Genomic DNA, 16,143 nt, shown 5'->3' on the forward strand with positions numbered 1-16,143 from the left:
GAGGGTCCATCCAGGAAAAAATTTAAAGGATATAAAACACATTGGCATGACTTCGGGTCAACAGTCATCGATCCTCAGCGCTGTGGTGGACACCAGAGCTCCCCAGTGAGACCTCCTAAGGCATCCTCTTCTCACAATCCTAAGGTGTCAATGGTCATTCCCTTCAGACGAGATGAGCCAACCAAGGCTAAGAAACATCCTTTGATGACACACTATGGACTTATGCATTCTGAGGAAGATTCGAGGCTTGAGGGTTCACCCAAGAAGTTCAGAAGAGACAACATTGATAAAATGCCAACACTCAACTCCCTCTGGCAACAAAAAAGAACATACAATGCATTTAGTGGAGAGCTCAAAGACATTGCCAAGAGGCTGCTCGTGTCACATGTATGGGACTGGACTGCAATATATATTGGCGTACAGAGCAGACAGCCATCTCCTTAAAGTTGAGAAAGAACTAGACAGTATTTGCCGCTTCTAGAAAAAGTTGCCCTTCTACATTCTTATTCTTTTGGGCTCATTCATACAGTAGCATAGAAGTACATGACATGACATTAAAAATGTTGACCATCAAAAAGCAAACAAAAACCAAGAGGTAGGTCATATGTATTATTTTAGAATGGCTGCAGAATTAACTAGTAGTGAAGGCTGATGTGTGATGTGGTCAGCTGACATCTACATTTGAGGTCCTAATGAGAGGCTGTTTCTGTTTTGTCACATGCTGATCAGCCAGTTGCCACACACAGGGTTCATGGACAGATCACATCTATCACTCAGTCTCCTGCTCTGTAGATCAGTGGTTCAATGGCGACATTCAGATTGTGAAGATGTGGGTCTCCTTGTCTGGAGTTGAGAATCACTACTGTAGATTAGTAAAGTCCCTTATTGCAGTGACAGAGCCAATGGACCCTTTTCTCAGACAGTGATGATGCATTTCCTCATGCGTTTCTGCATTGCAAAACTAGTAAAGTTTATAGTAGTTCCATTTTTTTTTTATGGCGCTATACTTTGTGTTTTATTACCTTGGCAGTAAATTACAAAACACAAATTAACACTGCTGCCATTTCTAATACAATGGCTGAGAGGGATGACAAATTTCACTTCATTCACTCTTCTGACTGCTATAATCAATCAATCTCTCAATATGTTTTCCCTCTTTTAAGAGAATAAATAAAATGATATTTGTTGTTGTCTACCGTTCACCACTATAGAAGTTTTACCCAAATATGACTACTTCTGAGATCCCCAGAAATGTGAAAAGGTCTTAAAAATAAAGCACCAAAATACCATAAATGTGTTGTATACAGTATTTTGTGAGGAACAGTTTTAAACCGTGATTATTCACTGATATTCTTCGCATTTAATGAGTTTGGTTTAAGAACAAAACTTTTGAGCGGTTCTTTTGAATGAATCAAGAGAGAGTTGTTTGGTGCCACATGTTGTTTGCAGAAATACAGGCAGACTGATTCAGCTGTTAAGGGAAGAAAGGACTAAAGAGGAGGCCTCATCCTTCTTTCATCCTATTCCTCTGGTTTTCTCTCTCCCTCATTTCTCTGGTCCTCCCCCGTGTGCGGTTATGTTCAGTGTTTATGCTCCATAATGTTTCCTTACTCTCCCGAGGCATCAGTGTGAAGGAGGGATTGACCCGTCTCATGCTCTGTTAGTGGGCTACGTTGTTCTGCTGTCCTGTTGATGAAGTGCCGGGGGCCGGCGCTTCTCATTACGGCTACACGCGAAGCCCAGGCTGCCAAATGTACGGAGCATGTGCGAGCAGTCTCACCGCAAGTGCTCTGGGAATTGAAGTCCATTTCCTCTGTATGCCACCGCACCATAAAAGAGTAAGAAACGCAGTATTATCGTATAAAAAAGGGGTCATTTGTATTTTAGGTTGTGGTGCTCAATGGGGCCCTCAGGGGCGACACCTACAGCGCTGTGGGTTTGGTATGGATGCGATGTATAATATATGCAGCAAGCCTTGAGTCTGAGAAAGAAGGAGGTAGAACCCCATTACCCACAATCCACAAGCAGAGGAAGCACAGTGTTTACCTAAAAATAAATAGACAGAGTGATCCTCAGAGACTTATACATGCACATTTATTAAATACAGACAGAGGCCGCATAGCTACACATTTCCAAAAAGCAAACATATATGCACAAACAACCCGATTAAGATACACAGACATATACAGACACTCTGCACATAGACTTAGAGGTATATTAATGATAAATTCACTGCTAAAAGCTGTTGGACACCTAGTTTTTCTCTCCTGAATGTAGTGTGGCTCTGTGAAAGGACGTGAAGTGAATTCAGGAAAAGTGAGGAAAGAAGGGAAAAAATGATTAAGTAACTGTTTCATTTTATACCTTGGGGCAATTTGCCACAAACCCTCCATCTCCTGGTCTCCCTCCTACACATGTATTTGCCTCTTTCTTTCACTGCGTTATCTCCTTAATATATCTGAGCCTGTTGCGTCATTCTTTAGCCCTTTTCGGAGTGGGTCTAGTTTGCTCTGAGGAATTGTGAATTTGTGTTTCATAGGCATACTTGCTGTCTAACTCCAGCATCTTAGACGTTTAAGCCTCTTAGAAGTTTAATCCAGTCTGGATAGGACTGTGTGTGTGATTTGCATTGTTTTTCTTTCCTCCTCATTTTTGATAGTTTTCATAAATATTTAAACTCTGAAAACTTAATGGATACAATAATATTCAGATTTAATCAGATTAAAATGTAAATAAATTGCTGTAATTAAATTAATAATTTGTATTAATGATTTAAAAAGTATTTTAAAATTATTAATAATTAAATGTTAATAGAATTAATTTTGATATATTTTTAAATAATTCAATAATTTAAATTTCAATAAGCCTTCCTGTAGCTCAAACATAAGAGCATGGTGCTGAAAGTGCTAAAGTCATGGGTTCGATTCCCGAGGAATGCATGAACTAAAAAAAAAAAAAAAAGATTCACTTAAATGCACTTTTAGTCGCTTTGGATTAGTCTACCAAATGTATAAATGTGAATTAAACTTTTTTTTTGTGCTATTCTGTTCAAATTTAAACGGTTTCAAATCAATTATATCAAACCAGTCATAGAAATTTACTGCAGGTTATATCATTATGCCAATAGGGGGCGACAAGTTAGTTATGGCACCTGAAATTGCGTTTGGTCCGAGTTTGTTCTGCATGAGATGAAGATCTTTTCTCTTTCAACTCTTGATAAGGTATATTCTCTGTATTAATGTGTGGATTATGAATACAATCCTGGCCTACTACATCCGCCATGTTGGCATTATCAAGAGACCTATAACGCAAGATGTGCCGCATTCTCCACCATTTACAAGTATGAACTTCTTTTGAATCATTTTTGTGTGTGTTGCGAATTAGTCATTGAATCGTTCATTCACTCAGCCTATTATTGAAAAATGGTTCTTCACTATTTAATGTTATTCTTTATGAAAATAAAAGTTGTAACCAATTTCCCCACTAATGACAAAAAAGCTGATCTATTATTTTATCTTCCACTTTATCTTCATCCTCCATCATTTTTATCAAGCTAAAGAAAAATGGCAAAAAGAATAGCTTAAATTAAATAGTTTTAGACATGATCCATCAACATTGTATTGTGTATGTTTATTAGTAACTTTTACACATTGAATTCTTCCACCTTTTTTCTCTTTTCATTAACAAGATGAACTCAAAGTGTGAACTTGTACATGTGTGACTGTGCCTTGATTTTTGATGGGCTGAGAGGTTATTGCCTGGAGATGTGGAATGCGTTGAGCATGTGTATGGTTAAGGCAGCGTTGCGGGAATTTCCACACAGCTCTTACATATGTGTATTATGGATTTTGAAGGTACAATATGTATGTATACTAGGGGTGCTAATAAGTTCCAGGACCACACAGGCGTGGGAGGATAGGTCCCGGCACCGGGCCAAAAAAATCACCCCTCTCCCACAGGCGCCATCATCCTGGTGAGCGGCGCCACCTTCTCGACTTTCAAGGCTGCACAACATCCGGGATAGGGCCCCCGCTAACCCACCCGGCCCAGCTTCCCACCCGCCAGCACCTTTAGTCTCTGGGGGGTGTGCGAGCTCCCTCAGCCCTCCATATGCCACAACGCCCGACATTTATAGCTCATTACGGAGGTGACTGTGATGAGGAGGTGATGGGTGGAGGTGACAGGTGGGTTGGTGTAGGTGGGGAGAGCGAGGTGATATAGGGGCGTGAGGCAGAAGGAGAGTAGCGTGTGGCTGCTTTAAGGGGTGGGTCGCCTGCAACCCACTGGATGGGGCCAAATTAAGCATTTACAGGCCGCTCACGCCACAATCTGTAGGCTAATCTACAGTGTGTGGTTTTTTTTTTTACAGTACAAAAGTGTATGGTACTATTTTTTTCTCTTTATAACTGCCCTAATTTATTTCACTGGTTTTATTTGCCCTAGTGTTTATGCATTTGGCTGGCAGCTGGTGTGTTTTATTTGTGCTGATGCTTGGCTTTACGGAGTGTGTGTGTGTGCATAGAAACAACTGGACATGTTGTTCTGTATTTTATGAGAACTTACAGGACACAAATGCCGCTGCCGGCAATAAACACATCAGTTTTCTCTCAAAGTGACAGGCGAGGAATTCCTCAGATCCCCTTTAACCCAGTTACATCTTGCAAAACTTAATGCAACTCGAAAGTGTGTCTGATGTTGCCGTATGTGATGTCATTTTACGTGCATATTGAAAGTGGAGTCATGGGAAATCTGGGAATTTTAAAGTCAGGGAACTTTAAAGAGATAGCTCACTCAGAAATAAAAACTCTGTCATCATTTATTTCCCTGATGTTGTTTCATGAGTGGCATTCTTTCTTCTGTTGGAGAGACATGAGGTTGAGTAAAGGATGACAGAATTTTATTCATGGGTGATCTATGCTTTTAATAATAGTAAAAGTAATGAAATTTCTATAGGGAAGATAATTCAATCTTTTAGAGCAGAGCAACCTAAAAAAACTTGTCTAGACATTGCCCATGTAGATTAAAACTAAAAGTGTGTTGCTATAAAGTTCTCAAATTGGAGCACAAATTGGTCAGAATGTAATCTAATTCATTAGCTAATGTGAATCTTAATTATGTCAGAAATCTTAAATGACTGATAAGGTCATGAAAACTAATGGAAATTCATTGATTAAAAAGTGTGGAACCCTGTTGTTACAAACCCACATGCTTTTTTCCTGAAGAAAGCAACTTTCTTTGTTCCATTATGGAGAATGTCCAAACTGCTCTTTTCCACAAAATGGATGATTTATATTGCCAAGTGCCCAAAAAAATATATTTATATATATTATATTTAATCCATACTTGATGCTACTTTATACTACTAAGGCACGCTTTCTTTACTTGTATGCTACGTATATTTGATATTCAGTGTAAATCTTCTCCTCTACTGTAGCTCTCAAATGTTAAATGAAACAAAAATAATTTGTCATAGAAAATTTGAAAAACTTGACTTCAGGTGAGAGGGAAAGATTTTCAGTATTTTCCTCATACAACGTAATTGTGCACCACATTTCAGGTCTTCTGAATCCAAATGAGTTGTATGAGTAACTTTTATGATACATTTACTTTTATGTATCAGATGGGCAGTGTACATCATACTACAAAAAAGAGCGCCACAAACATTAAACATTGTCTTTTTTATGGTGGAAAGAAAGTAATAAGAGGTTGAAACAACATGGGGGTGAGTAAGCACTGACAAAACTTTGGGGTGAATGTTTACAAAAACAACCCTCAGGAGTCTTGAAGTCAGTAAGACCTACTGTCATGTCTGGTTTTTCCTGCTCTGCTATTGTGGAAGTGTCCAGACTCTGAGGAACAGTGAGGGAAAGAAATAGAGTGTGAAAGATTGCTGGTGATAGAGGAGTGAAGGCAATGCCTGCAGCTGAGATGGCCGAGAGCGGTGAATGTACTAGCAGCGAGTGTACAGATCCCAGGGCCAATATATACCACACCTCTCAATCTGCTTTAATTCCCAGCATAACCTATCGGGTGTCACAGGGTTGTCCCAGCCTCTTCCAATATACACACAGACACATCGGAATTCCCTTTGTTTCTACTCGACCTGACTTCCACTCCATTCATAAAATATTGTACCTGTTTACCTGATTGAGTGCCAAACCTCACCTGCTGTGTTTGCTCAGAAGTGTGCTAGTTTGTTCTGATATCTCACGCTCTACGGGCGGCAGTTTAATCATGTGATATCTCAGTTCTGTACCGCTGCCCTGGGCACAGACCATCGTGACGTGCACGCACTACACAAAAACATGTAAGGTTTGTGTAGAGGAAAGGTAGATCTTTAACTGGGCTCCTGTCCAAACACAGTGCTGACCTTTGACCTCACTTGCCTCTGATATCTGGCTGTGTTCCATTTCTCTCTCTAGGTGTTTCTCACTCTTAAAGGCACGCTAATTATGTGTATACATAGTAGGGCAGTCAGTTGATTCAAATTTCACAATATCATATTTTAAACAGAAAAATAAAAAGTAAAGGCAAATCTTTAATATTTCCACAATGAAATAAACCTAACACTTGTTATTAAACTTGCATGTATGAAGATTGAGTCCCTTCATTTAATCTAAAGGGATAGTTTACTCAATTTTTTTTTGAATAAAATAGTTTACTCCCCTCATGTCATTATTTTATTTATTTATCTATTAATTAAATTATAAAAGCACCATAGACTAATCCAAATGATTTATGTGCTATATTCCAAGTTTTTTGAAGGGTATACATTAGAGATTGTATAAGGAATTTGCCCAAACTGCTGTGACCAGATCATTGATTCCCTAAGAACTTGATTTTGTGAATGAATCATTCAGATCAGTTTTGTGAACTGGATCAACCAATTCATTAAATTATTCAAATTCATGTTTCGGATATTAATAATATTGAACATGCCAAAGATAGGTGTCTAGATTTTCAATTAATAATGACATATGGCCAGATTTACTAACCTGGGCAAATAAGTGTGAGACAACAATCCCATAAAAGCGCAGATGGGAGTGAACATTTCTGCGGGTGATTTACTGAGAATGTGCACATTCAAGAACACAGATGCAGTCAGATCATTTCCATAATGACCAGCGCAATCTATCAAGAGCAGCTAACATTCGTGTAGGGTTGCAAACAAGCAGAGCTGATGATAATCAGGTGCGTTGGGATCTATTAAAATAGGTTTAAAATGGGTTAGTTAAGGCATGCTTTTTGGGGGGGAGTTAATGATGCAAATAACAGTAAATTGATCAACGCAAACCTTGCATGATTCATTTAAATACTCTCCTCCCATAAATGTTGTGTCTAAAAGGGAAACTCCAATAAATGCATATGCAATAAGGTCAGCCGCAAAAATAACTGTCCACGCTTTTTTTTTTTTAGTGCTAAGTTTTCATTGTGAGTCTTTATTAAATCCTGACAGTAGTTTTTTAACACCAACCTAGAGTTTGTCATGGCGCAGACTGTAGTAAATCTGGCCCTAATGTAGGGGTCGACCGATTTTCGGCGCCGATATTAAGCATTTTTATGGTTGTCGGTATCGGCCATTTTCAAAACCGATTTGCCGATAAAATAATAAAATTTTGAAATGCGCTTTATTTGGCTCTGACGCACTCACCTCGGTCAGAACTCGCCACTCTGTAGACTAGACCAATGTCCCTGCCCATTTGATTTGTTGGGAGTCACGAGTCCAGCTAATCAACGTGGAAAGCTGAAGGCACTGAAAGTTTTGCACTCTCACACCGAAAGTACTCGCTGACTGGAGCTGCTTCACTGATCACGCATCAGTTGTCTCTCAAAGTTAAGGCAGCAGCAGACTTTGCTAAAGTAGCAATAAATCACTACACTGAAGTTGCAAAACACCTCAAAATAATAGGGTCCTGTGATGTCCGCGATGCAGAAAACACGGACGGAATCGCGTAATCCAGGCATAAAAATGGAATTTTCTGTATAAAGCGGAATGTCACGGAATTTGTCAAATATTTTATGAATTAATAAAAAGCAGGTCAGTACAAATAAAAAAGATTTTCAAACCGCAAAAAGACTTTAAATATGAATCCTGCGTGTCTCTAAATGAATGGCGCAGACGCATGATTTAATTTACCACGCACACACACACACACACACACACACACACACACACACACACACACACACACACACACTCGGCCACACTGGAGCACGCGTGACTGTTGCACTGTTTTCAACCTCTGCCGCATCATTATATGAGGGCATGATTGCATAAACATCATCTCCAGAGCCGCTTAGTCACTTCATGAGCTTTTTAATGCTTCAACTGAGAAAAGTTATCGTCATATCATAAACACACAGAAACTCAAAGATCTCCATCGCAACCCGTAAAAATAAAAATTCGGTTTATCATAGGGCCCTAAAAATGTATTTTTTGTTAAACTGTAAATAAATTGAATCTGTTTGATGATTTCAATTAATTAGAAATGCTTTTTGATTACTAACATTTAATTTAACCATTAAAATAGAGTCTTTAAGTTTTACAAAATGTTTACAGGATGCTGCTGGGTGCTCCTGCACTTTTTAACTTATTATTATTATTAATAATAATAATGTTATTATTAACAGTTCTCAGATTTAAAGATATGTTTAAAATCATTAAAAGAAAGTATTTGTCAAATCCCTTTGTTATTCTTAATTTTGACATTAACTTACATTTTTACACCAGACATAGGCTATATATATATATAACTAGCAATGTTATTTTGGGGCCTCAATTGAGTCCTCATTCAATTTCATTATAAATTCAGAAATGCACCTTTTGTGTATGACGTACAGGTTTGGAAAAACTTGAGTGTGAGTAAATAATGTCCTATATCACAATTCTTTAAATTTCACCATAACAATTGCAAATGGATTTACTTTCGATAAACATCGTTTTCCCATTTACCGATCAATTTCAACTAATGACATTTTATGTGTGAGACACTTGATGTGGCTCCAATCACTTGTAATCAGCTCTGAACGTCCCAATGTTTTGGAAATCACACAGAATGAAGCAGTTATTGTGTCAAATTGAATACGTTTTTAAACATTTCATTAATCGCACGTGTTTAACTTTGACAGCCCTTAAAAAGTAGGTCATAAAAAAGCAGTGTGCCTTCTGCCACGATCTGAGGGGAAGTTCACAGCCTCCTCCCTGACACTGAGCACGCATCTGACTGCAGTGAGATCACTTGATAAGTTGCAAGACTCAAGCGATTCCTTTTGGTGTGCTGTAATGAAAAATAAATGCTGAAGCATCCGTCTTAAAGTAAATCTCAGGTTTTTTTATGCCTGACTGACTGGCCTTGTGAAAGATTAATAGAGCATGATTTAGCTATGCACAAAAGCCGGCAAATCCACAGATAGCTCAACTTGGCGAATCTTCCTTTTAACCACCTTTTGTGAATGTCAAAGATTTGTCCACTTTGTCCAAGATTTTTGAATGATCCACCTTAGAAATGGCGAGATAGAGGGGAAAGGCCTCTAATTTGTTTTTCAAATACAATCACATTCTTGGCAGCGTCTTTACCTGTCTTTGCCAAAGGCATGGTGGAATGAGGGAGGAGGCCATGTGCTCTTTGAAGGGGAGTGTTTGTGTGTGTTGGGGTTCTGAGGGGAGGGGGTAGGGGGGGGGGTAGGGGGATGGGGATCCTGGGGTGTTCAGTTTCCCACAATGCCCTTCCTTTTTCCTTTTTGTTTCCCCCTAAGCATCCGTTTGTGCCTAAGGGAAGTGACTTTGTCAGACTAGTCTGTATCCAGCTTTTTCACGGGCAGACTTACCTTAAGATGACCATAGTCTCGCTGCGTACTCTCATTCTTGTATTTGAGCAGATCCACCCCATTAATTTTCCTTATTCTTGAGCTGGAGAAGATGCTAAAGAGACACAAGCAAAATGGCTTGATCGTTGATCCAAAACGGGCGCGATCGAACAGTGGAAACAAAAACATTCTCCGTAAACATATAATTCAAACTGCATTGTTTTTACATATATTTGTGTACACTCCCAATAAAACACAACATTGTGCTTTTGTCAAACTGTAACCTACAACTGTCACCCAACCAAAATCGCACGCACACACACACACACACACACACACACACACACACAGTTTTACTTTTAAGTTACACATGCTACATTGATTAAAAAAAGAAAATCAAATGTGGTTTTTAATTGTAGCCAAGTATTATTTTATACGGAAATCAATTATTTATAATTCAGATGAGAATAAAGTTAGGGTTAATTGAAATTAAGAAAAACAAATATATTGATCTGAAATATGGCTAATTAATTTTAAATTCATTCAAACATACCAAACATATCGCAAGGTCTTTGTCTTTTTATTAATTTAATTAATAAACTAATTCAATTATATAAAACTATTGTCAGTGCACTAAAAATAAACTGGTTCTATGCCTTTATTAATAAAAATATTTACAAAATACAAGGCTTAAGACATTTATAAAAATGCCTTCTGCATTTTAGTTTTGCTTTTCACTCCATTGTACCGAAATCGTACCGAACCGGGTTGTCTGAACCGAGGTATGAACCGAACCGTGACTTCTGTGTACCGTTCCACCCCTATATATATATATATATATATATATATATATGTGTGTGTGTGTGTGTGTGTGTGTATACTGTATATATTTGTGTGTGTATTTGTGTTTATATATATGTATATATATATATATGTAATATTAGTATTATTATTATTATGTATACAGTAAAATTCACCCATATTATATGTAAACAATGTGCAATCCTAAAAGTAAATAAAGTATAACATTATTTGTAAAAAAATATCTCTGTAATGCTCCCTATTCTGCTGCTATTACTTCAGTCTTCACTGTTACATTATCCTTAAGAAAGCTATAATATATATTGAAACATTTTATTATAGTTTTTAAATGTAAGTTTTTTTCAATTTGGTGTGTATTTCAATTTCATCTGTTTCATTTCATATATCCACCTTGCCCACTGAAAGATCTATACTGGTTGGCCACTTTTCTCATTTTTTTCCATCCTCTATCTTTCTGTCCATTTCTAAACCATTTTTCATCCACTCTTTGTAAACCTGACACGTAACAGTAACAACTACAAAAAGGTCAACTACCCAGAGACAGTAATCAGGCATGTGGTGACTTACGGAGGCAGTTTAACCAGCAATCCATCAGGAAACTTTATCAGCCCACTCCACCTAATGTAAACAGCAAACGCTGGGAAGGAGGAGGGTGAGTGAGAGAAGGTCCAAAAAACACCCGCCAAGCACCATATGACAGCATTTGGTGGCTTTGGTAAGTTTTTTTTTTTTTTTTTTTACCTCAGTGAAATAAAAGAGTAAGTTTATCTTTATCTGTCTCAATGCCTTTGCCACAGTCACAAGGAAGGTGTTGCCTCAGTTTGTATCTTCACATGAAGGTGCTATTGATTGGTGCATTAGATCTTGAGATTTGCAATCAACCAAAGTAGAATTTTTCAATCCCTCTGACAGAAAATGTTCTTTTCCGAAGACGGTGAGTTGATTAGTTATATAAGGATCTCTTCTTGCGTTGTCTTCTTAGTGAAACATTCATTATATGATGGTGAACTCTGAATAGCGTGATGACATTTGCAACCCATGGCCTTCACCGACATCATATCAGATCACAGTCCGGAATCTTTATCTCCTGGATCATCAGTGCTCTGTCACTAGCTGTTCATAAGTACACTGACCAACCTGTCAAACCCCAACAGATAAGAATGCCTATCTTTTACAAACCTTTTTTTTTCACTTATTGTGTAATTTAATTGTACATTTGTATGTTGTAAAAATGTTTGAACTCTTCTGGGTAAGAAGAGATAGAGTTTGTCTAATTAGTAGAGATCGTTTCAGTCTGCGACATACAGTACTAACTAGTTATTCTTTTTCATGCTGCTTTGAAACCAGCATTTTAAAGCGTTCAATTAATGGCTAGAAGAAAGTCGGAAAACAGAGGAAGAGGGAGAAACGGAGTCCACTTTCTTCTTGCCAATTAAAAAGTTTTAGTACCGCGTTTGAGAATGCAGAACACAGCGACAAACTTACAGCAAGAAAAATGAGTCCGAAAACCTTACTCAGCTGCACCTGCTGCAGTTTTTAAATCCAATGTATGCACTGTGTCAACATATATGTCAAGCATTGCTCCTTCACACACACAACATATACGCTCTTGCACACATTTGTCTTACGTACACAGGTGCAGTGTCAAAGGTACCTGCAATGCTCCACTTTAAAATTGATGTGGCCTGTGTGCATTTTTGGCTTCTTTTGCACTTTTTAATGACACACACACACACACACACACACACACACACACACACACACACACACACACACACACACACACACACACACACACACACACACACACACACTAAAACAGTCATCATTAACAAACACCACCTCTCCTTTTTTCCTTGTTTATGGCCCTATGCTGAATTAAACTTAATCTGGTGTGTTCTTCCTCTCTTTCTGTTTCTCCTGGTGTCCCTCTCGCCTGAGTTCTCAGCTAGTTGCATGTTTAACAGGAACTCTGGCTTGTAAAGCAACATTTATAGATCCCGTATGTTTGATTGTATGGGGTTTTATGGCTTTGACCTTGACTGAACAGGAGGGAGAGGTGGACCTCCTACACCAGAGACGAGAATGTCTGTGTGTACGTTTTAGCCTTGTGATGAAGATGAAATGTGGGACTTGAAGTGCTATATTGTTGACCTAAGATTAAAATATAGTGATAATTTACTCAAGTATCTTGAATAACCATTTGACTAAAAGGACATTAGCAAAATGTTCAAGCTGCTCTTTTTCAAAAGCTCTATATTTGGATGATAATTGTTTCTTATGGGGATGCACTGTATTTTCAACCTTTACATGGGCTAGTTGGGGATTTTATTGCAGTATAAATCCAGAATGAATTTCTCCCACCACCTGCATAAAAATTCCCAAAAAAATTACTGTTTTTTGGGGGGGTTTTAGTTTTTTTTTTATAGTGCATTAAGGACTTAGTATGCCTTTTTAGAGCATGACAGCCACAGTCCCCATTCATTTTTATTTTATGGAAGAGAACAGCTTGACCATTCTTCAAAACATCTAATTGTCTGATCCACACATGAAAAAAGTAATATAGGTCTGAAATAAAATTAGGGTAAAACATTTTTTTTTTTAAATGAAGAACTTTAGATTAGTTGCAGAAATCCCACTGAGCGTCACCGTTGTTTTGGTAATAAGCAGCTTAAAAACATTTACACACACTTTAAGCTCTATGCACAATGGAGGTGAACACAGACACATCATCTGGACGGGCTGATGAAAAGGCCTGTCAGGCTAGCGAATATGCGAATAGGCTAGCCCCGATGAAAGATGATAGGCCAGCTGAGCATTAACTAATGCAGAACAAATGTCCTCTTGGCTTCATTGTCAAAGGGTTGCATCATACATTAGCCATGCGCTTGAATCGCCAAGCACTACTGCAGTCAGAATTTAGGCTGGTCGTATGTGGCGGTATGTAAGCGTATCAGCACCGTATCAGTATCATGGAGTCCCGCACCTCTCGGCTCTGTGATCATGCTCTCTCAAGCTTTGAGCTTAAGCCACCGGATCCTTTTCTTTCTTTTTCACACACAATAAAACTATCTATTTTCCCCCTTTGGTCCAGAGCCACCCATTCATAGACAGATTCAGAGGGCCTGAACGGCATGTACCATGCCGGTTTGTGTTTGGGGAGTTCGCTTAGTAACTGTGAGAATAATAGATACCAAAGAAACATTGATATACACTTATGCATGCACATGTCAGCAGAACGCTTTGTGAATTTGCCTCGATATATCAGTTTTCACTGAAGACTTTGTAGAGGAGGCCAGACAATTTTACTTGTAGACTTATAAGGCTGGGCGATATGGGCAAAAAATTATTTTAGACTGAATGGTGATTTCAGATGACTGATGTCTATCTCTGCATTTTTTAAAAAGTGGGCTAAATGTTCAGTTTTCTTTTTATAAGGCACACAATGGGTAAATCAAGCTTGTAAAGTGCTTTGTTAAAGGGCAAAACACTTTTGGGGCTGCGAAGGCTTTGCTGCTAAGTTTGCAGCAGCAAACAAAGGTTAACACTCTTGGTATTGCTGTTTATAGTGCTATTAAAAATTAGATTTCAAGTAGTTTTTACTTTTTGAAGCAACCTGGATCAGTTTCTTTTCTCCTATGATTCGTAGTCTGACCATATTGACCTGTGACAACAACAAAACAGAGACTAAATTTGGGTACTGACCAAATCCCTAATTTGCTCGTACACGTAGGCATCCTTTGTCTAATCGGCTGTTTAGATTTGAGTGTCTATTTCAGTAAAGTAGTGTTTGCATACACAATTAAGCCTAAATGCACAGTTTAAAGACTGCAAGACTTTAAAGACTGTCTGTTTTTCATTTTCAGGTGACTGATCAGTTAAATGGTCTAGCTCATCACAATCTCGTGGCCTGTGGACAATTTTCTCAGTATCCCTCTTCCTAATCCAGATTATCAAGGCAGTCGAGGCCTTGCGATTTACACAGGTTTTGAGACACATTGTTGCTGCCAAAGAAGTGAATGAGCAGCAGCCTAGTGTTGCCCGTGACCTCCTGGGTTTTGGGCTTTAGGCTTACGTTATCACAGTTGTTTCCTGGAAAGTGTGCTTGTTTTTTCTCCAGTTAGCCGGTTGTACTTATGAGAGCACATGGGAGGCATGTCACATGGGACAGACAACTAAAAGAAGAGGGATGCACACATATCTGAAACATTCTTTCTTATCAGTATTTTATTTTTATATATTTAAACTTTGTATATTTATTTATTTTGGAAATTACTGTTTTTAATTTTAATTTTCTCAAAATAATACTCTGGACTGGAACCACTAGATTGGGATTTGCCAACGTTGGTGTTGTTCATAGCTTTATTATTACACAGATTGTTTTTAATACTCTGATACAACATACAACTCATAATTTTTACTCACAATGAATAAAAAGACAGGGTTGTTATTGCTAACTAAAAATACTACAAGCTAAAAACTAGCAATAAAACAATACAATAGAAACAAAAAATCTAATCACAAACCACAAATAAAACCTTAACATTGCTTGTACATATTAGTTTGTACAAAGCACCTAAGAGTACATGGGGATGGAAACAAAATGAGCAGGAGCAATTATATTTCAGTGAGTTCCCCAGAGAAGCTTTCATTGGTTTTGCATTATCACGCAGAAGTTTTGCTTTCCACAAGAACTTTCTGTTTGCTTGTAAAATTTTTGCGTTCCTCTGAGAAACGTTTGGCTTGCTCACAAAACACTCGCTTTACCTTGAGAAATGTTGCTTTTGCTCACAATAAAATGCTAACTTTTTGTTAGCAAAACAAAAGTTTCTCAGGGGAATGCAAAACTTTTATTGGTGGAACGTAAAATCATTGAAATATATTTTGTCCATTCTTGTACACAGATCTCCTTAAGTTTGTTATAACTGTGCTCTGAATTGATTAGCGCACATGCTAACTTTGATTCTGTCTTTTTTCGCAGACCTCATTATATATTGCTGCATTATCACTGGGCATCTGGGCTGGAGAGTGAGGCGGGCTTGGTTTGCGAGCTTCGCTCCAAAGCCGTCCAATGACTGTCTGACTCATCACAACCCGCGAATGACAGGCGTGCATTCGAGGGTGGGGCCCGCCTCAGTCTCACATGATTGGCCGCTGGATGGAAATAAGGTGAATGGAACACATGCCCAAGGAGCAAGACCCAAACCAATCAGAGGGAGAAGAGAAACGGTGAGCCTCTTAAGAAACTGATCTCATAATAGATTGCAGAGTCATTAATCAAGCTATGATGTTAGTCATAATGCCAGGTTCAGACTATACAATATTTTTGTCTGTTACGATAGTCACTGGCTACATTTACATGCACAACTTTTGTTTCAATCGGACTGAATTGAATCCGAATGTAGTGTTTACATGAACGCTAAAAAGGTGATCAGGTTAATGTGCGCGTTTATATGTCACAAGTTTCAAATCGGAATAGATTTTTTGACATGCGCACACTGCACAAATATACAG

The 16,143-nt window shown here is 38.2% G+C and overlaps 1 protein-coding gene across 7 annotated transcripts in view; it reads left to right on the forward strand.

The window, feature by feature from the left end:
• The window catches only part of thrab (thyroid hormone receptor alpha b), a 170,053-nt gene that overhangs the window by 106,052 nt on the left and 47,858 nt on the right, over positions 1 to 16,143 (forward strand). For all 7 annotated transcript variants that reach the window (XR_013194467.1, XM_077200984.1, XM_077200988.1 and 4 more), the window contains one exon: positions 15,611 to 15,858. Coding sequence is in view for 6 of the 7 variants with exons in the window: in XM_077200984.1 (XP_077057099.1) it covers positions 15,803 to 15,858 (56 nt within the window). In the remaining variant the exon portion in view is untranslated. The remainder of the gene's footprint in view (positions 1 to 15,610; positions 15,859 to 16,143) is intronic.

The sequence above is a fragment of the Siphateles boraxobius genome, unplaced genomic scaffold (genome assembly GCF_051911475.1).
Source record: "Siphateles boraxobius isolate OS27281-9 unplaced genomic scaffold, OSU_SipBor_1 46, whole genome shotgun sequence".
NCBI classification, from domain to species: Eukaryota; Metazoa; Chordata; class Actinopteri; order Cypriniformes; family Leuciscidae; genus Siphateles; species Siphateles boraxobius.